Source organism: Natator depressus, chromosome 13 (genome assembly GCF_965152275.1).
Source record: "Natator depressus isolate rNatDep1 chromosome 13, rNatDep2.hap1, whole genome shotgun sequence".
Taxonomy (NCBI): domain Eukaryota; kingdom Metazoa; phylum Chordata; order Testudines; family Cheloniidae; genus Natator; species Natator depressus.
Window position 1 is genome coordinate 19388689 of NC_134246.1, and position 26003 is coordinate 19414691.

Sequence of the window (26003 nt, forward strand, 5' to 3'; positions counted from 1 at the left end):
AACGCAAAGGGCGCATGTGCGGCCCCCGCACGATCGTTCTGCATGGGGCGCGGCTGCGCGCGCGTGTCTCGGCAATCCTGCTCCTCGCGTGCGCTGTCGTCAGTTCCTGTTGTTTTTATCCCCTTTCGGAGAGCGAGTCGGAGGCCCTCTGGTGAGTGACGCAGCCGGGCGGGGAGGGCCTGTCTCACTCCCCCCTCCCCCTCTCCGGTCTCCGTGCCCCTTCTCGTGGAAGAAGGATCGGGGCCGCGCGCGGGGGTCTGGGGCGGGCAACCCCAGAAGCCCGGGAGGTGACGCAGCGGGGGCTCGTCCGGAGCATGGGGCCGCGCTGGCTGTGAGGGGAGCCCGCCTGAGCGCCGCCGCCGCTCAGGGTCTCCCAGCCGGCAAGCATCGCACGCGTGAGGGATCGGGGAACGGTGCCCCCTCGGCTGCGGGCGGCAGGGAGCGTCCACAGCTCCTGTGGCCTGCCTGGATTGGCCGAGCCAGGGCCCGGGCTCCCGTGTGCTCGGCGCTGTGGGCACACCACTACACGGCGACCGCCCGCTGCCGCGGAGAGCGGCTCTGCCCTTCGGTTTGCGCAGTGAGCCTGGCAGCAGCAGCGCGCTCTGTGCCCACCCGCGCCCCCTCCCGAGCCAGGTCCCTCTGGGGCCTGTGCGGCTCATTCCTCTCCAGCGTAAGGAGGGACAAATGCAGAGAACAAGGGGAGCGGGGAGCTGCTGCTCTTCATGCCGCACCGGGCCAGGAGCGAAGGGTCTGTGCAAGTGAGGCCTGAGCGACACACAGGGGTTTTGCAGCATAACCCTCGGTCAGGGCTCTGGCTTTCCGTGAAAATAGTTATGTGGGTACAAGCCCTAGTGTAGACAAAGCTATACCGGTATAATGGTAGCTGATACCGGTACAGGTTATTCCGTTTCATATATGTGACTAAGCTATACCACTGTAAGCACATTTGTACAGATATAACTGTGTCCGCAGGAAGGATTGTACTACTTCACCTATACTGGCTTTGTTAAACCGGTACCACTTTTGTGTGTAGCAAGGCCTGAGTCAAATTTGAAACAAAACTTGTATGTGTAGGTGGGTGGGAAATAAAATCACACTTTTCAGAGAAGGCTGTGTGGAAGAGTCATTGTGGGGTTCGATGTTTGTGTCTCAATGACTCCAAGTCACGTGTGGCCTTTTGTACTTGTAAACTGAGTGTTGGGGTGGATGTTTCCTATGTGCCAGTGCCAGAAACTCATCCAAGACTGAGTCAAATCAGATTGCAGGTTATGGAGATTAAATTATGCCTTCACAGGCATCAGTATAGCATCATTACCTTGAGTTGTCTTCCATGGTTTTTACATGCCCTGAAGACAGAAATTGAGCAAGCAATGGGAATGTGGTTAACAATTTGTTGATGCAGAAGCTCCCAGAATAGAATCTTATTTCCCTCCCAGAGCTGTGCAGAACTAACTGAAGTAAACAGAAATAAAAATGTGGTTTTGATAGAAAACGACGTGTGACTGAATACACGCAGATCTATAGGGTAAGAAAATGGCATTTTATAGAGTTATAGTTTAGAGAAGAATCACACTTCACATTGTGTTATTTTCTTTTTGGCTATGAATATTTTTATCACACCTTTCTACTTTGCAGATGTCTACGTCATGATACCATGGTGCTCAGATACCATGGTGATTAAACTGTAAAAAACCTAGATAGATACAATGGAAACCCAGCAACACAACAGGTGCACATGCTGAGAACGCTCCCCTTGAATACATTGGGGATGGCATGCTGAAGGACAGCACAGCTGCCCAAAAAGCATGGTCGTTAGCATTGTATGGCATGCAAGGTTTTATTGCATCTGTTAAATGTAATACATTTACAACTGCTTATTAAATTAAAATAGTTGAGCTTCCACTACAGAAAGTGTCAGGTTGTTGTCACCTACCTTCCTGTTTAGTCCCAGATCTGAAGGTACATTGCACACCTTTATACTTACCCACTTAAATAGCCTTTGGAATGCTGTTGAATCAGGGCAGAGAGTGGTAGCACCTTGCTCCAAGACAGGAATTCTTAAGCAGAGAGTACAACTAAGGCATTTTTGTCCTGTCTGAGTGACTGATTTTATCTTTCTACTTCCACCCTGATTTGTTGTCTCTCCTTTTTCCTGCATGTCTTGTTGCCACGTTAAGCCAGTTCTGTATGTGCACTATGGATTAGAGAGGGAAATGTACTCAAGTAATTTGTAAGTTTCACTTTGCAGCCTATGATGCACATAGAGCAGCGTTTCCCAAATGGTGGGTCCCAACAAAGCTCTAAATGGGTTGTGAACCTGGTGCAGAGGTTGGAAAGTGAACCCCCACCATGCACTCACCCCAAAGCTGTCCCCCAGGGCTAGGCCCAGGTCCTTGCTCCAGGCGTTGTGACCTGATGTATGGGGTCACATTGCCACTCAGGTGGCTGGGCCAAACCTGAGTGGCACTGGAATCCCATGCACCCAGAGTGGGTAACTGGGCCATGCCCATGGGACTGGAGCAGTTGTGAGTGCAGGGTGGGCTTGCTCTCCAACCTCCTGTCTCCAGGCCTCCCCTCCACACTAGGCCAAGATTCGAGTTGTGGTGCCAAGGCAGAGGGTGCTGGTGTGGGTGGTTGGTGCCCACCAGCGGGGTGCAGAGGCCTCTCATTTTGCGCCCCCCCCCCATATGACCCCTGAGTTGGTTGCAGAAAAAAAAAAGACCAAAGGTAGTTGCTGGGTCACCTGAGTAAAAAGTTTGGGAACCACTGACATAGTGCATGAAAGAATAGACTATTGGAGAACACTGCTGATGTCTGAGGACCCAGATCAAGGTGCTGGTCCTTCTGCTGTAGTAGAAGGAAGTGATCCCTTAATATTAGCTCTCAGACCTATAGGAGAGTTCTTCAGTTGCAGTGGGGAAGTATACAGAAGAGAAAATCTACCTAGAACAACAGATAGCAATGAATTCTTAATAGCAAGCATTATGATCAGCCAGTTTCTCAATAGTGAGTACTATGCTCAGCCACTTCTTTAAGATTCAGACAGGAAAATGCTTTCATTTGTTCTGTGTAATCTTTATAGCCCAGGACCAATTGGATACATGTGCACAGAGGACTTTCTTCCAATGTGGGCTTTATTGTCTTCTGCTTCTAGTCCAAGCTAGGTGTGGCAGGGAGGAAAACTGCCTTGAAGTCAGGATCAAATTGCAAGAGCAATATACAGCACTACTAACTGTTTAATGGTAAATATTCTACATTCTGTCCTATATAATTATGCTATTTATGCCCAACACTTCAGTTCCTATTATTAAGGCCCAATCAGTTTCACAGCCATGGAAAACATGTCACGGACCGTGAAATAAGCCCTTCCCCATGAAATCTGATTTCCCCAAAATAAGCCGGGCTGGGGCGGAACAAGGCTTGTCCTTCCCCTGCATGGCTGTTATCAGAGGGAGGTCAGACCCACCTCCACAGGCAGTGCAGAAGTGAGTGCCACCCTCACTTCTGCACTGCAGCAGCCCCAGAGCTGGACTCCAGGCTTCCACCCCCTGCGGCTCTTTCCGGGGCTCGGGGTGCCCGGACTGAGGGCTGCCGCCCCCCCACGGTTCCTGCCAGTGCTCAGGGCACCCAGGCTGGGGGCTGCCGCCCCCTGCGACTCCTGCCCAGGCTTGAGGTAGCTGAGCTGAGGGCTGCTCTGGGCTGCTGCACCCCCCACCCCCACCCCTGCGGCTCCTGCTGGGGCTACCCGGGCTCCAGCCAGGGCTCGAGGCTTTGACCCCCTGTGGTTCTTGCCTGGGCTCAGTGACCTGGGCTGGGGGCTGCCACCCCCGGACAGCTCCAGTCCAGCTTAGGGCTGTCCTCCTCTCCATCGCTCCTGCCCAGGCTCTATGTGCTCAAGCTCGGGGGTGCTGTCCCGCCCAGTGGCTCCTGCCGGGGCTGGGGGCACCCAGGTTCCAGCTGGGAATCGGGCTTCCACCCCCTGCAGTTCCAGCCCCTGCAGCTCCTGTCAGGGCTGCCTCCGCTCCCCTTCCCCTCTCCCTCCCCCCCATGGCTGCTCCCTGGGCTCAGGGACCTGGGATGGGGTCTGCCACCCCTGCGGCTCCAGCTGGGACTTGGAGCTTTTGCCCTCCCAGCTCCTGCCTGAGCTCCAGGCTTCAGCCTCCCCACCTGCTGGCTCCTGCCTGGGCTCGGGGCTGTTGCCCTCTCCCCCGCCCCTAGTGGCTCCAGCTTGGGCTCAGGGTGCCCAGGCTCAAGGCTGCTGCCCTCCCCCCCAGCTCCTGCCCGGGCTTAGGGCTGCATCACCTGCTGGGGCTCCAGGCTTCTGCCCTGTGGCTCCTGCCAGGGCTGGGGCACCCATTTTTCAAATTGTCTGGGGCCCATGCATTAATTCATCAGTAGCCTTGACTAGAAGCACCCGTTTGGGGAGCTCCCAGCAGCACTGGGGAGATCAGACCCACCACCACGTCTGGGAGCCTCCTCCAGCTGCAGGAAACTCCACAGCACAGAAGTGAGAATGGCAATCCTGTAACCCCTCTACAGCAGGATTCCCCCCACCCCCCCGGTCCCCTTTTGGATCAGGACCCCCAGGGTTACAACACTGAAATTTCGGATGTAAACATCTGAAATCATGAAATTGACCGATTTTAAGACCCTGTGGCCGTGAAATTGACCTAAGTGAAGCGTAAATTTGGTAGGACCCTACCTATTATTTGTATCCCCTTGTCTAGGCTAGGTGTGGCCTATCTAAAGTAACAGGTTACAAAAGCAGTACAACTCAATTAACTGTTTAATCTCTAAATTCTACACTCCTGTTTGTGGTGTAGCCCTATCGGCTAAAATTAACTCTTCTCTATATGATTTCAAGCAGATAATATATATACTTTTCATAGGCTTCACTTTTCTTACTCTTTCTCGGTGCAGTTCTCTTTACCTTATTGACACAAAAGTTCCTCAGTGTGTGTTGGTTCAGTGTGCTGACCAGAAACTACTCAGTAGGGCTGATTGAGGTCAGTGTCCCTTCTGTCAGTGACAAGTGCCTAAGTGAAATTGAAATGCCAGTATTACTGTTCTGTAAACTAATACCAACTGCCAAAGTACATCTTGTGTTAAAACAGTGTGTAGGGACATGGCAAGACTTAGATTGTAATTCCTCAGGGCAGAGGTTGTCTTCCTCTGCACTGTGAACAACGCTGAGTACACAGTTCCTAGTGAACAAATAATATTAATGGAATGGTTCCAATCTGAAGGCAAGGGACTGACACTAGAGGAATGAAACACAACATGGTGGCTCATTTCAGTTGTGTGGAGTTTTATTTGGAGACCAGTAAGTCTTCAGTTCCCAATATCAAATCACAATTTGTATATTTTTCAGTGCACACTTCCATGGCACAATCGGTGTTACTCTGACAGCTCATCAATGGACTCAGAAGATAAAGACAGAGAGGAAGAGAGTCTGCAGACAGCTTTCAAAAAGCTAAGAGTAGATGCAGCAGGGTAAGTGAGCTTGTAGAAAAGTAGCTCAGTTTGTCAAGTTTTAATAAAATGAAAAACACTTTGTACTTCCATTGTTCGATGCTTTAGAGGCATTACCTAAGCCTCCAATTTCCCCTCAGGTAAGTAAGGAACATAAAGGAGTCATTTCAGTGACCACTGCAATGTAGTTACCTATGGGGTGGAAACACGTTTAATCACAGGGGTTGTATGTATAGATGGCTCATTAGACTTCTGACTGGCTATTTGCATTTACTGCAGTTGAGAGAGTTAGGCAAACAAGGCATTTCTGATAATGCAGTTGTATGCTTGCAATTCTGAAAAACAGGGCCTAGAGTCCTATACAGGAATTGCCTTGCATTTCATTTCTGTCTGAGAGGAATAATGGATAGGTAGCCTCTTCACTTCTGTTCCCACATCTCCTTTCCTTCCCACTGGCTCCTTGATCTGCTGCTGTAGACATCCTGTCATCCTGTTTTCAGTGAAACCATAAGTCTCTGGTTAGCAATGAATCTGTGACAACAGAAATTTAACATGGATTTACATTCTATTACCATTAAAGTAGCCTTCTGAGAGGGGTAGGGCACAACATCAATGTGGAGACACTTTGAAACATATGTTGCAGAACTATCTTAACGTAGCATTTTTCCTCTCACTCAGATCTACCGCATCTCTGTCTGTGGATGAGGGAACAAGTCTGAGAGCACCGATAAGAACAGCTATGGACGGAACCAAACCTCAACCTGTCTGTGCCAAAGAGACTTGGCATGGGTAAAACGCATTGTTAACTGAACTGTATATTTATTCCTTGTTAATTAGAGATGATGAAAACATGCATAACATCATTTCAAACAGGGATTGCTTGTTTAATTAAGCAGCTGAGCCACATTATTTTTCCCCTTTTGTGTTTATAGAAACCTTAACTTAGAGTTCATCTTGATTCTTTTTAATAGCCTTTTAACAAAGCCTTGTTTGTCTCCCTTCAAGAGATACTAGTATCCGTATGTGTCACAGTTACTGGGCTAACTTCACCTCTGATCACTCCTGATGTTTTTGAGTATATCTTCCTTCAGCTCTCAGGCCACTAGCTGCTACCTGGCTCTGAATGGAACTGTTTGATTCTTCCATTCTCAGACCAGGCTTTGGGTATCAGTCCCCTGGTACTAACTGATTACCTCAGCAGATCTGATTTATTTCCAGACCCTGGAATTCTGTTCCCTCTGGGGCAATGACAGAAGTAAGCAGTGACCAAACAGCCTCGTGAAAGCAAAGTATTAGTTATTTAGCACAAAAGCGTTTAATAGAAAACAATAGGACAGACTGTTTAATAGAAGACAATCTTAAAAACAATAGAACAGACTGTACGTATATCTAGCTCTGCCCCTTAAGGCTTACCACCTCTTAGATCCGGGAAGGACCAGTTCCTTCATACTCCTCCACAGAGCTTGTCCATGCCAGCCTGTTTCCTTAAACAGCTGCTGACCAGAGACACTCCTTCCCATCTTCGCAGGAATCAAAATACTTCCTGTTTGTAGCCCTTTGATCTGGGAGGTTTGAAACTTGATGGAAACAGAGGAGACAGGATCCCTGATCCTAACACCATTGTCTTTCAAGTATGTACCTAGATGTTCTTATCTGGGAAGCCATTGTTTTGCTTCCCTGTTTGTTCTTCCTACAGCCCCTATTGAATCCAAGCACTATGGTGTGCAATAAACATTCCACTATCCCAGTAAAAGTGTATACTCTCTCAATAACTAGGTTACACATCAATACATTCCTGCTCCTACAGTATTTATAACAATATTCCATATCAGCTCCTCTTCTGTCATGATATCAATTACATCCTCCTGTGTATCAGTATCTGTGACAATTGTCATCTCAGTCCTTTCCTCTCCTTTCTTCCACCCAGATCCTTAGGTGTCCTGGATGATCATTTTGTAATTTAGTGTAAATGAAATAAAACTCAGCATCAGTTCCTTTCTCCTGAGTCTGTTGCTACTTCCCTCAACAGCAACTTCAAAACTTCCTCAGTTTGGTGTATTCAATTACAAAAACCATCCTACAGCAGGAAAGCATCCTTCCTTTGGGGTCTCAACTCCCTCACAATCCTTCTTATAATCCTCTCTAGATGCTACTCTCCCACTTTCTTCTGCTTCTAGCATAATCTAGGGTGAAGGAAAGGTCAGTTCTCTCTCCCCGTCCCCTTTTATTTAAAGACACGAGTTTAATCACCAACACTGGTATTTATAGCTATTGTGAATGTGCATTCAGAATATCTCTTGTCAATTTTTTTCTGTGACTTGGTCTGCTGAGGGTTTCAGATACCAGTGGAGTGCTGGTATTTTCTATAGCTGTATAGATAATCATTGTTCAGATCTGATACTTGACACTGTCTTGCTTTAAATGAGGTCCTGTTTTGGAAAGCATTAGGCTCCAGAATTGAGTTCTGAGTAACCTAATTGTTCATCTTTTGTTCACTAACAGGTGTGTGAGGAAGCCCTCCAGGGGGTCATCAAGAACCCAGCGTCGTAGGCGTTCCAAGTCTCCTGTCCTGCATCCTCCCAAGTTTACCTACTGCAGTATGAAAGCATCTTCTGCCCGCAACCAGTTGAAACACAAAAGCCAGCCAGACACTGCAAAGAGTAATATCAGCTCAGACATTTGTGTTGCAGAAGAACCGTGTACAGGGGACAAGTGTGATTCCTGCTTTGATGCCAATGATTGTAGAAGAGCCAGACATGAACCTTTGGGAGCTTCCACAACTGAACAGCCTTTGGAGAATTCAAGAGAGAATTCTGCTGCTGTTTCGTCGTCCTTTGAAACCAGCCTGCATTCTAGACAGTCTTCAGATTTCCAGTCATTATCTGTGCTTAGCGATAGCAAGCAGTGTCCTTGCGTGGACAAGGAATGCCAGTGCAAACAGTGGCAAGACGTGGAAGTGTACTCTTTTTCTGGCTTGCGGAATGTCCTGTCAGAATGTGAAAAGGCAGTGCTAGAAGTCCATTCCCAGTCTCTGCAGAACAAATCACCCTCTGGTATGGCTTCATCAGGTTCTCCCCGATCTTGTTCTGAGCAAGCTCGAGCCTTCGTGGACGATGTGACAATTGAAGATCTTTCCGGATACATGGAATATTACTTATATATTCCCAAGAAAATGTCCCACATGGCAGAAATGATGTACACTTGACTACAAGGAATCCATGGAGAATCATGGGCTGGAAATTCAGTAGTAATGAGTGGATGAAGTGCTTCCCTCAGAGCCATGAGTGGGAATTTGGCCATTCTCATTGCTGTGTATTTGATCAAATGTTTCTTTGCACCATACAGTGTAGTTTTTTAATAAAGTGAAAAACAGATAGTAGCCTCTGAGCTTAGTGTTTTAAAAGAATGCATTAAACTCTGCAAAGCTCAAAGAATTCATTGTAGATCAAATAAACTCCCTCTGTTCTTTGGTCTGTGCTGTGGACATTTGAGCTGCCTGTACTGCTTTCACTATATGTCTTAGAAGAATGGCCTTTTATGATTGAATCTGGGGATTTGTGGTATTTGGGAGATCCTTTCTCTTTTTAACTGCAAAATACTTAAGACAAAGTAAGGCCCAGTAACTTAAAGAAACAATATGTAGTTAGGGATCTGTCTTAAACCAGCCCACTTGTGTGGGAAGGATAAGTAAATATTCTGTGTTTTGGGCAGGGTGTCTTTCATTGTTGAATCTGAGTATTGCATAGATGGTTCCACTTGAAGCAAATTTTGAAGGCTTCTTCCTCACAGCTATGTTTAGAAGTGCAGACTGTCGTAGAGCATGTTTCTGCACCCTATATAATAATAATATAATATTAGCTCTTTCATAGCACTGTTCATCTGTACATGTCAAAGCGCTTTGCAAAGGAGGTAAGTATTGTGTATTTTATAGATGGGGAAATTGAGGCAGAGAAAAGTGAAGTGCCTTGCTCAAGGTCACAACACAGGCCCATAGCAGAGCTGGCAATAACTCAGATCTGAATCCCAGTCCAGTGCCCCATCCACTAGGCCACACTGCGTTTGTAGGAAAAAATCAGCTCCTTTATACATCAACTTATGGGTTTTTCCTCATTGGTTGTTTCTGGGCCAATGTTGCCATAGGCAGAGAGTCTGGAATGGGGCAGAGAGACTATATACACATCATACAAGCTAGATGGTATAGGGCAATAACACTGGCGCTGGATGAAAATTTTCTGTCAAAACATTCTGTTGGCAGAAACTGGCACTTTGACTAAACTGAAATTTTCACCAAAAAACACACTTGTAAAAACACACACTGACCCGTCACTTTTCATTTGTCAAAAATCAAAAACTTGGGTTTTTTTTAAATCCCCCCCCCCTTCCATTTTCATTTACTTTTTTTCACATCTGGAGTTCAGGTTGAGTATAGATCAGTAATTTATGGGTAAATATATTACAGGGATATTTGTAATTATCCCCAAAAAAAGCATTACAAATCCAGGAAGTTCAGAGTTAAGCTTTTAAAAGAAATCCAAACATGCTGAAGTCTGGAAACACAGCTAAGGCACCTAAAGAACCATAACTTTCCCTGTAGTACTTTATTTTATTTAGCGTGTGTATAGTCGTCTAGCCAAGCGATGGCATCTTCAGTGGCATGATGCAGTTCTTCTAGGCCACCGCTGAACCTAGTTAGCAGGCATTCATCAACAACGTGCATCGTCGTCTGTGTTGCTCACATCTGTGTTGTGCCGCAGCTCCGAGCGTCAGCTGGAACCGACAGGTTCTACCGCTAATGATGCCATGTAATAACTATACGACTATTATTAATGCGTAATAGTGTTTGTAGTCCCAGATTAGATTTAACTGATTTTTAGACACACTAATTTTGTTGTCTTTTCTCCCTCATCACGCCGCTAGAAGGCACAGTTAAGGTTATTTGGGTACCTTTCCTGTGCATTCCATACCTTAACACAGTTTGGATTTCTTTTAAGTTTAGCCTTAACTCTGAATCTCTTGGGCTTGTAATGCTTGTTTCTGATAATTACAAAATCCCTATAATGTTGTTACCTTTTAATTCCAGCTCAATGTTTTTATGTGGGAATTATTAATAGCAATACAAAGGAAGTTTCATACATGAACACTCAAGAAATGCAAAGAGAATGATACCATGTAATATTTCTAATGGTCTGAAGATATCTAATATCAGCATTAAAAGAAAAAAAGATTTAACGTTTAGGTCCAGAGTCCAGCAGTAGGCTGTCTCTGTTTTTACCCTTCTCTGGAGCAGCACAAACCAGCCAGAGCGTATTGGGCACTTTCACCCAGCTCCTGGCCTCCATGTTCCCCTGTACACTCACCCAAGTTTCCCTCATGTCCCGTGTATTTCTCTGCGCATACTCACGCCCATTTTCTCACTCTCTCCCTCCCACATCCCCCTGCAAGCCAAACTACTCAATTTCCCCTTCCTGTGGCTTTCTCCTAATCACACACACACAGTGCCTGCCCCCTCATACCCTCCCCAATCTGTCCTTTCTTTCCTTCCTTTTGAGTAAATCTGTCACAAGTGGTAGTTTTTTAAAACAGATTTTTAGGATTAATGATTTTTAACCCATTCTTCAAAAAAGAACATTTCTTCTCAGCAGGGGGTCAATGGATAATGTTCATCTGCAGAGAATTCCATGAAGAAATGCCCTCTGCCATTTCCTATTCTCAAGGGGAGTAAGACTACAGCGCTGCCCTTAGCAAAGATACCCTCTTACAAAATGGTGACTGCCTGCCATTGAGAGGGGTGCCCAAGATGTTAACAAATCCATATTATAAAGCATCCATGTGATGTGTTTTTGCTTCTAGGCTATGCCAGTATTCCACTTGAAACTGGTATTCATTATCTGTGACCCACAGCAAACATAAAACAAAACCCAACTTTCCATGTACCGGCAGGAGCACTGAAAACTGGCCCAGCCATTCCACATTCCCTGAAAATGAGATCTCCATTGTTACTGTGTTTGGTGAAAGGGACTCCCAGGTCACCATGGGGCAGTGGCTCCTGCTAAGCACTGCAGTGGTGCTTGTATCTTACCAACTACAATTGAGCAATGACCTTGCTGCTGTGAAAGATGTACAGGAAATGGGGGGAGCCGGGGCCAACAGGCTGATACTATGATCATTTGGCATCAAGCTCAAATGTTGTAAATGCATCAGATGGCACCAATCATGTAGCAGATTTCTCAGCACAGAGCATGGATCAAGTCCTGGTGCTATTTGATTCGGGCTGGGGGAGAAACGTAGGAAAGAGTGGAACTCAAACCATTCCAAGAAACACCCTAAAGTACTAGGACTTTCTTGGCGTCTCATTTGAACTATGGAACTTAGCTCTGCAAAACAGGTGGAAATAGCACGAAAGCAGGTTCTCCAATGAAGTTTCCAGTGTGCCCTGAGTTAGATGGAAGTGTTCACAGCTTGACTATTTCAGCCTGGCTCACCTCAAGTCCATCCAGAATACTACTGCTAAGATCATCGTCATAGCTTGCCTCTCTGATCACATCAGTCCCTTCATTGGCTCCCTCTTCATCTCAGCCTAAATAATAACTCATGGTGGTGTCAACTGCTGACTTCGATCTGCCAGCATCTCTGGCTTCCTTACCCAACATTCAACTTCTTCATTAAACACCATCCTGCTTTCTTCCATGCTACCTGGGGAAAACTCTTGGGTAAAATTAATAAGCCTCACCTCAACCGTAGTGCCTACAAAACCATGTTGGTTGGTTGTGGCTAGGCAAGGCAAGTGAGGAGTTGTGATGGCCCCTCTTCCCCTTCTTTCTCTTTTGTGCTCCCTTATTCTTATGAGCTCCTCCATTCCTGCTGCTCCTCACTCTTCCTCTAGCCATAGCTCAAAATCATTACAAAACAAGGAGTTAACAAAGCTGGGCCAATTCTTCACCGTGTTCATTTGTTTCATGTTACTTTCACAGAACTTAGAGCGCTGCGAGACAAAGACATCAAATAAGTTAACTCTTGCCAGCCTCAGAAATGGCTCCGTTTGAGTGTGGGGAAGCTAGGTTTACTGAATTATTTTTCTCCTCAAAGGGGCATGGACGAATTCCACTCTCAGAATAGGTTAGATAACATCTGGCAGGTATAGTTAATCCTGTCCTGGCCTGGGGGTCATGGACTTCACTGGACAACCTCCTGAGCCCTATGTTTATGACTCTATAGGATACATGTTGGCACTCCCTGGCTTCAGGCCAGCTGGAAAAACCAAAGCAGCGGATACTCACCAATTCTTTTTAAGTTGGGCCACGTTTCTGTGTTTCTGAAGTCCTGGATTCAACCTTTCAGCCACTTTTCAATCTTACTCCTAATCTCCTAGCTAGCAAGCCCACAGTACTTTAACCCTTAGCATGCCTTCAGTTTGATGCTTTCCATATCTCTAGTCAGCAACTTTTAAACACTAACAAATTCACTTCACAATAGCTGGTAGGGGAGATCAGTCTCACCCCCATTTTTACAGATGGGGAAACTGATGACAGGAGAGGGAGGGAAAAGAACTTTCACAAGGTCACACAATGTTAGCGTCAGAGCCAGGAATAGAACCTAGCAATCCTGCCTCTCAATCCTTTGCTTGGTTTATTAGGTCACACCCTGTCTGACTGCCAGCCAAGTACACACTCCCAAAGGATGTGAATATCTGCAGGATTCAGAAAGATACAGAGACTGTCATTTCTATTCCTGACTGTACAATATATAGTATAAAATCAAATAGTCCACTAGATGGTGCTTGGTGGACAATGATCTCGTCTGATAGGTTAATACTGAGTGTCTCTCCTCTTGTTCTAAGCCCAAAACAGCGGCACCATTTGATTATGTACGTTGTCAGTGAGAGTTATTAATATAAAGGGATCTGGAAAGATGCTTTATAGGCAATGAAAACACCTCTTATTCTTGTGCCTGGAGAATAGAAAATGCTAAATTCAAGACTAGGATGAGCTGAGGAAGGTGGCATTGCCTTTCTTTGCACTTCATACTGTGCTTCTGTGTAAGCTGCAGATCAGGAGCGCACAAAGTTTGTGACAAAGAGGGCCACATCAGCAACTTGCCAGCCCCCTAAAGGCAGGCCCACGTTTGCACTTATATACCTGTAATACAGTGTGCACAGCCTCAAGGCTGTGAGCTGGATCTCTCTTGGCAGTTGAGTAGCAATTGTCTGCTGCTTGAGTTCCCCTGTCATAAACGCTGGAGATGAACAGCTGTTTCTGTTAAGTCTTCACAGGCTGCACTGAGGCCCCCGGCTGCACTTTGCAAGCCCTTGCTATAGACAGTGAATCTCTTCCATGGTTGTTTCATGAGACTGAAGAGGAGAAAGGAGTAAGGGCAGCAATAGCCCTTCCTAACCCCCAGCTCTTCCCTCTGCCATTACTTTTCCCTGCTTGAGGGACACAATGCACTGGGAAATGATGATTCGTTTTAACTCTTTTGTCCCGCCCCCCCCGCCCCCAAATGGTTTTGAAAGGAAATCTGGCTCATTTAAAAATCTATTTGTGGAGGTCAGACCCGCCTTGCACGTCACCCCATAGACAATGCCTGTGGGGAATGAATGAGGTGGGGAGCTCCTGTTAAATGGTCTAAAACAGGGGCACATTTCACCAAACGTCTCAGTCCCCCTCCAGCCACCCCTCACCCCACAGGGTTAGTTCTACATCTGTAGCATGAGGGGCAAAGTCAGGGGATCAGAAGAAGCTGGAGATGGGAAAGACCCATAGGGACCAGCCCTTGTGCACACAAACCAGCAGCTAGACACGATCTGTCACAAAGTTTTCACGGGTGCAAACGTGCCCCAGCACATTTTGCACGTGCATCTTGTGTGGGCACAAATTTAGTTCCCCTCAGTGACGGAGCTCATCCTCCCAGCCCATACAGGATTAATTTTATTTTCCCAGACTTGAATCAGTCTCATCTTAAGTGGTGCTTCTAGCACTTTTCTAGCACTTTTCAGTGGTACAGATGACAGAGCACACTGTCAAGAAACGTTGCCAGAGATGAAGCCAAATGGTGAGGCAGCGAGGCCCTGATTTCCAGACCTCTGTGTTCGTTATCATGTGGCCAAAAATATGTGTGAATATGCACAACCAATCTGTACCTCCACATCCTGTGAATGTAATCAGAGTCAAAATATTTGCACCTACAGAAGGCCCTTAGATGTCTAGCCAGCCATTTACCTGAGCACTGACTCTGGCTGCATGCACAGTTACAATAATTGCATATGAAAGGCATGTTCCCAATTCTGGAAATTTGAGCCATCAATTCTGTAAATAAAATAATTGTAACCCACATTTGTGAGCTCTTTGGGGCAGGGACTGTCATTTTGTTCTGTGCTGGTACAACACCCTAGCACAATGGGATCCTGGTCCGTGACTGGGACCCCCTAGGTATTACCGCAATACAAACAAATCAAAATAATTAATTAATAGTTCATCGGAACATACAGAAACATGAGAACATTTGAAGAGTCCTTGCTTCTTTGTTCCATACAGGGCTGTAGGTAGGAAAGCACCTGCGGGACGTTTTACAGACAGCATTTATTTCTGAATCAGTTTATCCAATATCTATCAAATATAAAGTGATCCAAATGTTAGTATCAATTGCAAAAACATTCCTGATGAGATGTGGACTCTGGAGTTGCATGTGGACTCCTGTGTTGGTAGCACCGGTAGCAGAGACTGTTTCTGATCTGTTCCAATGAAACAATGCATGCCCAGTGTAGTATGTTTCAGTGGGAGCCCTGACATGAGTGTAAACGGGTTCTGATTTAACACACACAATCCCCTTCTTTTGTAAAATCAGACCTGATTCTGATTCTGCTCCCCTGCGTTCCCCACCTAATACCGAGGGTGTAATGAAATTCAGTCCACTTGCTTGAGTAATGATGCTGTTTCCATGAGCCCATGTGATGCTTGGATAGTGCAGCTGCTGCTGCTCTCTCCTTCCCCCGTTCTTCCAATCTCAGGCTGTCATGGCGACTCCCAACAATGCTACTCCCACCAACTGCAGCTGGTGGCCCATTTCAGCTCTTGAGAACGATGCAGGGAAATCTGCGGAGGTTGAGGACAGCCAGGACCCAACAGACCCCGCTCTCAGATCCAAGGATAGGCTGGTTTTGTATCACTGGACCCAGTCTTTCAGCTCACAAAAGGTAAATGCTGTGCTGGATTCCCAGGGAAGAATCACCTCCAAAATCCAGGGCATATCCCTGCCTTGGGAGAACGGCTTGGATGGGTGCTTTGTAGGATGAGTAGATTGACTATTCCTCAGAGGTGAATAGGGGTGCAGCTAGCAACCAAAATATTTAAATAGCAGTGTGTTTTGTGCCTGTATTTCTGCATTTTTGACGGAATCTGTCTGGGGTGGCGGTGGGGGGGTTTCTTTGTAATTCTGCCTTTGCTTTGGAGTCAGATTTTGTGCTGGGAGATGTTTCTGATTTATGATTCTGCTCCATCTAACACCTGCATCTTACCTGACAGGGAGAAGTGTAGACAAAGACAATTGCATTGAAATACTGGCTAGCTAGGACTGTCCTGGTGTTGGGGGAGGGGACAGTAGTCATACGTACAATGGTCACCATTAGTTCCTATACATCCTGGCTCAGCACTGTGCCAAACAATGTATTTGCTCCTGATGCTGCAGCAATGCTATTGAAATCCTGTTCCCTCAACTCTCTGAGTCAGTTCAGAGCTGCCATGCATGGATTTTGGTAACAAATAACAATCAGTCATATCCTCCAGTCAATAGTAAATGTTCTTTTCTGCAGCTCAGGATAGCAGCCAGTGTTCAACAAACCTGACCTTATTTTCATAGTCACCAACAGCCCCAGTTGTTCTCCTTACATTCATTAAATATGTGAGCTGAATTATTCATAGTGGAGAAGGTGAACATAAAGTTTTCAAGCTGCAAGGGCTCTGGGTTTCCATGAGAGCAGAATGGTCTCCCTTCACCCCAAGCACATTCCGGGAGGCTGTGGGGGTGGGGGGAGGCAGGGGGAGGACAGGCTTCTGTGTGTGCACAGAGAAATCCTAGGGCACACAGTGCAGCCGGATGTCTACAAATGTTGAGTCCTTTCTTCGCACTCTTCTAACTAAGGTGCTTATTCTGCATTAGCAGAGCTGAGTCTTTAGGGTAAACAATCTGACTCCCATCTTTCCTTCCTTCCCTGCATTGCAATGTCCCTTTTGGGAGGTTGCTATTTGCATCCTTATCTATTGCTTTTCTCATTTGTCTCCCAGCACTGGGAGGGAAACAGTTAACCAGCCACTCACACAGGATTTTCTACAACCAATCCAGGCCTAGCCCTACCTCTGCCAGAACCACTCCATGAACACTATAGGGCACATTTAAAGTCACAGTGCACAATTTCATATTATTTATTGAAATCCCAATTTGATTTTTTTAAAGTCACTTGCAAAGAAATAACACCCTGAAACATGTTCCCTGTAACTAGGGATTAACTAGCAAGACAACCTGTACATGTAAGTGTAATGGACACAGCCTGCTGGAGAAAGCAGATCTATGCCAGGTATTGAAATATCCTTCAAAGCCTCTTTCTGATAGGAAATTCCCTTATGTTAGAAGTGTTGTTAAAAGTCCTCTAGGAGTAAAGCTGTTTCCAAGCCCCTGTCTCCCTGACTAATTGCACAGATCCATCATCTTGCTGCCAAAGTTATTGAATATTGACTAATTGGGTGGGATTCCAGGGGCAAACCCTAAGACGTGGGGATCATCTGCTGAACCCCTGATTTGGCCCTCACAGCTGCGAAATAGGCTTTTAATTTGAAAAGGTTTCTTCTTTCAATCAAGGTGTCTGGCACAATAAAAGCTTCACATTTCTGGGCAGATGCCTGATGACAGAAGTACCTTGAAGTGCTACGCACAGCCAGGCCACCTGATCTAGCCACCCTGCAAAAAATATCTGGGGTTCCTTTTTCTAGGTTTGGGCCCAGCCTCCCCATTCAGCACCATGGCCAGAGCATAAGATGGTCTCCTATAGCCTGCCAGAAACAAGCTGGGGGAGACGGAGAGGGAAGCAGGGTTACCTGCACAAGCCAAAGAACCAGATTCATTCCTGTATAACCCAGTTGGGTTAGTTACCCTAGGTATAAATTTGGCCCAGTGTTTCTAAACCAGGCCTTGGACCTTCTTCCATTAATTGATGGTCCCCCTCAGACCTCGGGGGTGAGTTTGTGGCCTACTGATGTCAATGGCAAAGCTCCCCTGGACTTCAGTGGAGCCAGGATTTCACCTTAGGTCTCTGGGATTCAGATGTATTGTCAGTGGCTCTCATACAGCTGTGCATATCTGGAACCCAGACCAGTGATTTTTTTGTAAAGAAATAGTCTAGCTAAGCAAGGTCGCTGGATCTGGTGGCAGAATCCCTTGCAGTCTATTACCAGAGGTTTCTCAGAGGCTGACATGGAGATTCAGGGGATTGCTTTGATTAGTGAGCACTTCACAGCTTGGTTATCAGTTCGAATGCAGCCCAGGTCAGTTGTGACCCAAAGTAATTACCTTCCGGCAGCTCTTTGGTGTCTCTTGTATGAAATGAGTTGGTGGGTCTTAGTCCAGTTCCTAGTAGATCAGCTTTCTATGTGATAAAAATTGCCATAGCAATTGGTCTGAACACCCTCCTTCTTGGCAGCTTCAAATGAGAGTTCAAGAAGTGAATAAGCCTGATAGAATGAATTCTTCTCTTAGCCTAGATGCAGTTCCTGACCTGTAGTCAGGGTGGAACTACACTGATGGAGGGTGCTGTGTGTGGGAAGGCTTCCCCGCTACTGTGCTTGCTGTACGTGTTCTGTGACTAGAGGAGATCCGTCTCCAGGGCTGTCAAGCTTGCTGCTTCCATCAGAACCAAAATGCACCAAAGGTTATTTTGTAGAGAGAGGCTTGTCCCGGCATGCCAGTGCTTATTATCATAAGAATCCTCTTCTACTCCAGGCTCTGAAATGGAGTCTGAGCTCAAGGTGGCTCTCTCTTAGCTTGAGTGGAAGCCTCTTCCACATCCAGGGAGGAAGCATGGTCTAGTGGTTAAAGGACAACTCCAGGAGGAGAACCCTTAGAGTCCATTTGTGGTTTTGGCATTTATTCACTGTGTGACCTTGGGCAAGTCACTTCCCCATTCCATGCCTCAATTCCCCACCTGCAAAACGAGGATAATCGCACCCACCGACCTACCTCACAGTGGGGCTGTGAGATTTCATTTCTTAATGTTAGGAAGATGCTGTGAGAGGTTGGGATGGGAGGTGCTACAGAAACACAAAGCACCTGATGACTATTGTCAGGCAATGTGGGTAGCAAATTGCTGTGCCAGGGATGCAGTGGGCACAACTGACACCGTACCATGCTGTACCTGCTGGACACGTGTGGTGACCCCTGCTGCAAGCTCTGCTTCTCGTGTCAGTTCTAGAACAGGCCACTGGCTCCTTAATGGCTCACTGATTAGAAAAGGGGAATGGGGCAATCGTCCTCAGTGGCAGGATCAGTTATCCCAGCACTGTCCCTTCTGGGATTTAATTCCCTTTCAGCAACACAGGGGCAGAAAGAGAGGAGTCTGAAAACAAGGGGCACAGGCTTTTACTTGCTTTATGTTAAAAGGAAAAAATAAATTGTCGAGCCTATAAATAATGAATTGCTAGTTCTGCAAACTCTTTGTTTGGAGGCTCTAATAAAAAAAATGCTTATTTTTTAAAGTTTTATTTTTAGCAAATTCTAGTTGTAAGAAAACAATTGCTTGTTTGTTTTTAATTCAGAAGTTATGTGTTAGGCACCTGTTAGGTGTCACACCAATGTTTTTGTTTTTAGTCGTGTGCCCTACTTAAGTGATAGTGGTGAACATTTTCAAAACCTATATGTCTAAAATTAGACTCCTAAGTTCACATTATGGATTCTAAATTAAGTGGCCTGATTTTTAGAGGTGCTGAGCACCCACAGCTCTTCTAGAAGTCAATGGGATTTGTGACTGTTCAGCACCTTTGAAAATCAGAACCTTAAATATGGGCTTGGTGGTCTAATATTGAACATGTGGGTTGAAAATGTTGGCCAATGCATTTTATACACTTTATACTTTGCACTTCTCTAACGTTTTCCATGTGAGGATCTGGAAGCACTTTGTAAGTGTTACTAATTCTATCTCAAATCCTCCTGCCCTGTGTGGTTGCTACCATTGTTCCAATTTTACAGACGGGGAAATTGAGGCACGGAGGTTTAGTTATTTACCCAAGTTCACATGGAAAGTCTGTCTCAGAGTCAGGGACAGAACTCACAACTCCCAGTCCCATGTCACAGCACACCTGTCACTCCTGGAGTTATTTTTATTTAGAACAAGTAGAAAACAAACATCCTGGTATTAATACCATCCATCAGGACAATTTGTTGAGTGTCTGGAAAATATAACTGGTTCATGTTCCATGTGCCTAGGAAGATCTGACAAATAACAACAAAAATCAAAGCTCGGTGCAATTTTGTACGTGAGGGTGCAAATGAAACAGGACTGGGTGCCTCTAAAAGAGCTGGATGGGCAGTGTGATGGGCCACGCTTTTGTGGTTGGTACTCCAGGCTCCCTGACTGTTCCTTACCCTAAGGATGAGGCCCTCACTGCCTGCCTCCCATTCAGCTGTGCACAGTTCAACCTGCCTGATTCATGTGCTGCTCACTGCATTGGGAGTCAATTTTGTAGCAGCCCAACCCCTCTGGCAGGTTAGAGTGCACACAGCTGAATGGGAGGCAAGGGGTATTACTGGTACTGCCAAGGGCCTAGACTGGAAAATTGGCACAGCTGCCCAAAGAAGCTGGGACACTCACTGATCTAAACCCCTGACCTCCCTGACTCAGAAGAAGAAGCCAAGCCTGGTGCCCAAAAGCCATGTAAAGGGTGGGATACAGATATAAAGGAGGCATATACAGAACAGCTCAGGACAGGGAGTGCAAAGGTGCTTTAAGCCACCTATGTGTCTCCATAGTCCTCCTGGGTCAGGTGTGTTCTGGGATAGACCCTTTGGCTGATCCCTGTACCACTTGCCAATGGCCTCATGGGGGTGATGTAGCATTTGGGGGTCACTCACACACAGGTGGCATTGGCTGTTTCCCTTTTTCCAGGCCACACCTCCTCCATTGGCAGAAAGGCAGGATTTGGCATAGGAGCTATTAAGCCAGCTCAGAGGTGTCAGAGGATGACTCTAAACTGCACTGATCCTCCTAAGGCTTTGTATTCATGCAGAAGGACTCCATAGTTAGGGCACTGGCTTAGGACTCAGAAGAGCTGGGTTCTGTTCCCTGGTCTGCTGGGCTTCTTTCTGCCTCAGTTTCCACATCTGTAAAATGGGGATAATGATTCTGCCTTTCCTTTCTAAGGTGACTTCGGATCTCTGGCTGAAAAGTGCTGTGTAAGACCTAGGTGATATTATTTTTTATGATGCTGGGTTTAGAGCTGCTCAGCTCATGAAACTGGGAACAGGGGTCATACAGCAAGAATTTGGGAGCCTCCCTAAATGAGATCCAGTGTGTGGCCAATAGCTCTGTATGTGCACCAGCTGGGCAGATGAGAGCAATATGATGCCTACCATCATCCTAAAACAGCCGTTTGAACTGTACTAGGTATGGCAGTTTTTTCTCTCTGGCAGCTTTAGGAAGATTTCTAGAGGTGACTATCTGTAGATACACATAAGGAGCAGCGAAAGATGGAGAAGCCGGACAAAGTGCCTGAGTCGTGCTCCCCACGAGTGAAACTGCTGAGTAGTGAAACTGTGGGTGGTGTAGAAATGCACAGTATGTCTTCCTGTCTCAGCAGATGCCCGTTTTGGAAGGGAGTGGGGACTAGATTGGCAGATCAAAACACCACTCTCACAATGCGACTGATAATCGGGTGATAAAACCATAAATCCAATCACACAGAAGCTTAAGGGCTTTATAAGCATTCACTGGCCTTTACCAGCTGACAGTGATAAGTCAGGGGACAGCCTGAGCTAAAGCACAGAGATCTGGTTAGTCCAAACCTTTTGGTCCAAGAAGGAGTGCAAGCAGTGCATGGCTGTACCTTCAGCAGGATGCTTTGCTTTAACACACACGGTATCTGCCATCCTCACAGAGAAGCACACAGAAATGTGCACACTCACAGAGACAAGCCCTGTTACACGGATACACACACAAGCACACTAATTGCCACACTCACAAACACCCACAAATGCACAGCATTTTGATTAAAAAACTAGAATATAAAATTAACATGGCACACAATAAATGGATTAAAAACTGGCTAACTGATAGGTCTCAAAATATAATTGTAAACAGGGAATTGTAATGAAGCAGGTGTGTTTCCAGTGAGGTTCCACAGGGGTCGGGTTTTGGCCCTACTCTATTTAACATTTTTATCAATGACCTGGAAGAAAACGTAAAATCATCGGAACTCAGTACTCTTGGCTCCCAGTTCCCTGCTCTAACCATGCAGCAGGAGCATTCAAGAAGCCAGACCCTTCTATAATATCAAATGTCTCCAGCAACAAGGGCCAGGAAAAAGGAAAGAGAGAAGCACAGGCAACGAGGGACCTTTATGTACAGCATCTTCATCCAAAGTATATCACCCCAAATCTTTCACAGGGATAAACAACAGGAGCCAGGGAGCGAACAGAGGCAAAGGAGGAAAGAGATGCAAGGTGGAGGGATGGATGGAGACTGTCTCACAGAGCAGGAGCTGTGGGGTATAAGGCTGTCTGACCGCATGGAGGGACAGAGAGAAAAGCTAGTGCTAGGAAAACAAAGGGAAAGGGGAGGGGATTGCAATACGTGGCAGGATTCTCCCTATTGGACATTTGCATTCTCCTCTCACCATGACACTCCCCTCTGCTTTTGGAACCAGAAATGTTCCCAAGGGAGCACTGACTGGCCAGAGCGAGGAAAACAGCGAGCCTTCCCCTGCTATGGCAATGATACTCCATGTATAAGTGCCGTCAGCCACTTCGGCATGTAAGGGAGGGGCCCAATAATCACCTGATGCTATCCTGTCCTAGATTTGCAACGTGTGTATCATAGAGTGTCATTGTGTCTCAAGGATATCGCGTTCGGAGGCGCCATTGTGATGAAACATAATGGCACAAGAGGAGGACAGCATGCTGAGATTATGTCTGTCTCTGATCAGCCTGTGACACCACCTGCCATCACTAACTTGTTAAATTTTCAAACGAGCACCTTCGCACTTTCTCCCAAGCTGCCTCTCATGCCTGGGAGAAGCTTCCCATAAACATCCACAAACCCAACTTATTATCCACCTTCAAAACCCTCCTTACAGCTCTCCTTCACTGCCAGGCCTACAAAACACTTAACTGCTGGTGTGCAGAGACCACTGCCTATCATGCTGGTCAATATGGTCTCATTGTTTCCTTGTATTCCCCTATTGATCTGTATTCATCTGTTGTCTGGTCTTATATTTAGGTTGTAAGCTCTTTGAGGAAGGGGCTGTCTGTTCTGTGTTGTGCAGCACCTAGAACAACATGATGGCTGGTCCTAGAAATTATAATATAAATAAGAAGTTTCTATGATTCTCTGAGACTGGGTAACAAAATATCACCTCTGCCTTCTACCTCCTTCTTGGCTTCTGGGAGAGATGCCAGAGACTCTGGTATGTTGGGGTCAGGGCTCCTCCTGATGTCCTACTCCATAGTACGTGTCAGGTGGCATGAGGAATAATCCTAGGATGGGCACTCTACTGAATGCCCACTAGGAAGAGGAGCTCCAATCAGCCCTGTGCAGCACTGGGCCCCAAGGAGCCACAAGTGGCTGAGCATCACTGTCCTGTGAACTTTGTGGGTATGGGAGACCATAATCAGAGCCTGGTGGGCAGCAATCAGACTTCTCTGCCCTGCTTCCTGCTGTAGGTCCGCCTGGTCATCGCAGAGAAGGGGCTGCCGTGCGAGGAGCGGGATGTCAGCATGCCCCTGACTGAGCACAAAGAGCCCTGGTTCATGCGTCTCAACCTCGGGGAGGAGGTGCCCGTGATTATCCATGGAGACAACATCATCAGTGACTACAACCAGATCATCGACTACATGGAGAAGAACTTCACAGGAGGTAAGGAAGGGTGGGTCAAAATTCATCATCAAAATGGGGTTTTGGTGGAAAATTGGGTTTCAGCTCAAGGAAGCTGTTGGTGAAAAGTGTCTGCTCTTCAAGGAAAATTTCAGCTTTTCTTTGACAACGAAACATTCCAAAACCAAAACATTTTCAGCCAAAACTGAAAACTTTCAGCTGAAAACCAAACATTTCAATTTGGAAATGTCACCACAGTGCCTCATGGGAGTTGTAGTTCATGCCCTTCGTGTCCCCATTCTCCTTTATGAGTCAGGCTCCCCAGCAGGAGTACTGTTTTTGTCTTTGGTTTGAGTTCTGGGCTATGTTCCCGGCCACTTCACCAATCCCCAGCTGTGACAACTCTATTCTTTCTATGCATCATCATTATGAGAGTTCATGTGCAGAGATGGGGTGAAACTGGAACCACTTCTTCAACTCTCCACCTCTACAACCTTTATGAGTTTGTATAAAATGAGGCCTAGCTCTGAACCAGCCAGGGCCAGTGAGATTTGGCAAAATCAGTGCCGGTTGTGGTTTTTGCTCAACCTCTGCTTAGACCTAATAGTTCTGCAGGGTTTTGCCCCCTAGCAGGATGTCACATTGTCTGACGTGAAGCTTTCATAGCCTGCCAAAAGCAGCTTGCTCTGGCATCCTGGCCAGTAGCACCGGGCTCTGACATTCCTCTCCCTTACCTGTGCCCGGGAAGGGTTTTGCTTGTGCTTTTAGTGCATTGGGGCTGAGCTGGTGAGTGACTGCAGTCGGAGGGCAGGTTGGTATATTGCCAGTTGGGAGGAAATGAAAGGGGTGGCAGACGTTAAGGAGGGCTGGAGGGGAGATGTTTACATTTGGTGTTACGTGAATGTAGTGCTAGTGAGCGGCACAGAATTGCCATCCCTGGGGAGTGAATCCCATTATTTATCCAGAGCAAATGCAGCCTGGTTAGTGGCAGGGCGAGCTCCCCCACACTGCTCTGCCCTGGTGCTTCACCCTACGGGTGCACAGAAAGAGCGCCCGGGTCTCTCTGCTGAGGCAATGACTCACCAGTGCTTTCCTGAGTTCCCTTCATTTGCCAGAGCAGAGCTGGCCAGTTCAGGGCTGTCAGACTGGGATGAGCAAGCCGGGAGACTTCAAAGGCTTAGGAGGGAGGTTTTAACTCAGTCATCACGACGCTCATCACAAAGCCTGTCACCTTAGGAATGGAGAGACTTTAAAAACCATCTTAAAATCGATTCCGAACACAAGGGAGCCTTGGCAGATCAGCGGTTGCCCTCCTCTCCTCGACTCCAGCACTCCCTTCTCACACGGCTCAGAGAAGGCATTGAGTGAAAGCAGGAAGTTTCCCCACCCAATTGGAGGCTTTTTTTAGGTTTAGTTGAACTGGCTGGTCTCTGCTGAATGCCCAAAGTTTCAACAAATGCATCTTAAACAAAGCAAAGGACCATTTGTCACCAACCCTCCCAGCTTCCCAGAGGTTCCTGCTTATGGACCAGGCCAGGACCCAGATTTTGTTCAGCCTGAAAGTCTCTTCTCAGACACTTGGCTCAGCGGGCCATATTCTGCTTTATTAATGCAACCCCACTAATTTCTAATCCCCAGTGAGCTCCCCCTTACAGATGTGACTTTACATTGTCTCCGTTAGGGTTGCACACATCTAAATGAGGGCAGAAGTTGCACATGTGGTAGCATCCTGTCACCAGCAGAAGGCATTGACCTAGCCAGTGACATGGAACAGCTCCTAGAGTGAAAGATAATTACAGATCTGCCATGGTGCTGGGGCAGGGGATGGGAAGGGGAAAAAAGTGCTCTGACCCTGGTTAGCAGTTCTATTAGCCATATTAACAAGCTCTGGAATCACGTCCAGCCCATTCTGGCTTTGCCTGCAATGCCAGTCTGTAGAGGCTGATGCTGGCGAGACAAATCACTCACCCCATAAAAATGTTTCAGTCCTGGAAGTGCTCTTTATACTAAGGATAGATATCTGCAAGGCTTCATTTTGTCGCAGGCTTGAAGCAGAGCCTAGCTCTGTTAGTTACCAGCAATACCCTGTGGAGTCACATATAACAGGGCATCAGCAGCAATCGGCCCAATATGTGGAGTTTGTTCAGTAACCAACAGGGAGAACCGGTGCCATTCCGGTGAGCTAATGCCTCCGACACCAGCTAAAGGGAGTGGGTCTACAGCCGGAGCTGTTGCGTTTCAGTGTGGTTACTGAATAGCCTTGCTTGAAGGGCTGGCTATTCTGAATGCGCTGGGTTCCAACCCGGGAAACCTCGGCATGAACTGGTACGATGCTGGCTGGGAGCCAGCGGAAGGCACATGCGCACTGGGGATTCTGTAGTAGTGTTATTTAATTCCACTGGTGGTTGGTCTCAAATGAAAAGTCCCCATTTGTGGCTGGGATCTTGGCTCTTGTACTTGGTCCAGG

General features: G+C 46.7%; 1 protein-coding gene and 1 pseudogene across 1 annotated transcript in view; both read left to right on the top strand.

The window, feature by feature from the left end:
- The first annotated feature begins 14 nt into the window (after nucleotides 1-14).
- On the top strand, nucleotides 15-8885 carry LOC141997666 (oxidative stress-responsive serine-rich protein 1-like; annotated as a pseudogene).
- A 6537-nt stretch (nucleotides 8886-15422) lies between these two features.
- The window catches only part of GDAP1L1 (ganglioside induced differentiation associated protein 1 like 1), a 34247-nt gene continuing 23666 nt past the window's right edge, over nucleotides 15423-26003 (top strand). Inside the window, exons 1-2 of the mRNA XM_074970099.1 lie at nucleotides 15423-15661; nucleotides 23386-23578. Of these exons, the coding sequence (XP_074826200.1) occupies nucleotides 15482-15661; nucleotides 23386-23578 (373 nt within the window). The 5' untranslated portion in view covers nucleotides 15423-15481. The remainder of the gene's footprint in view (nucleotides 15662-23385; nucleotides 23579-26003) is intronic.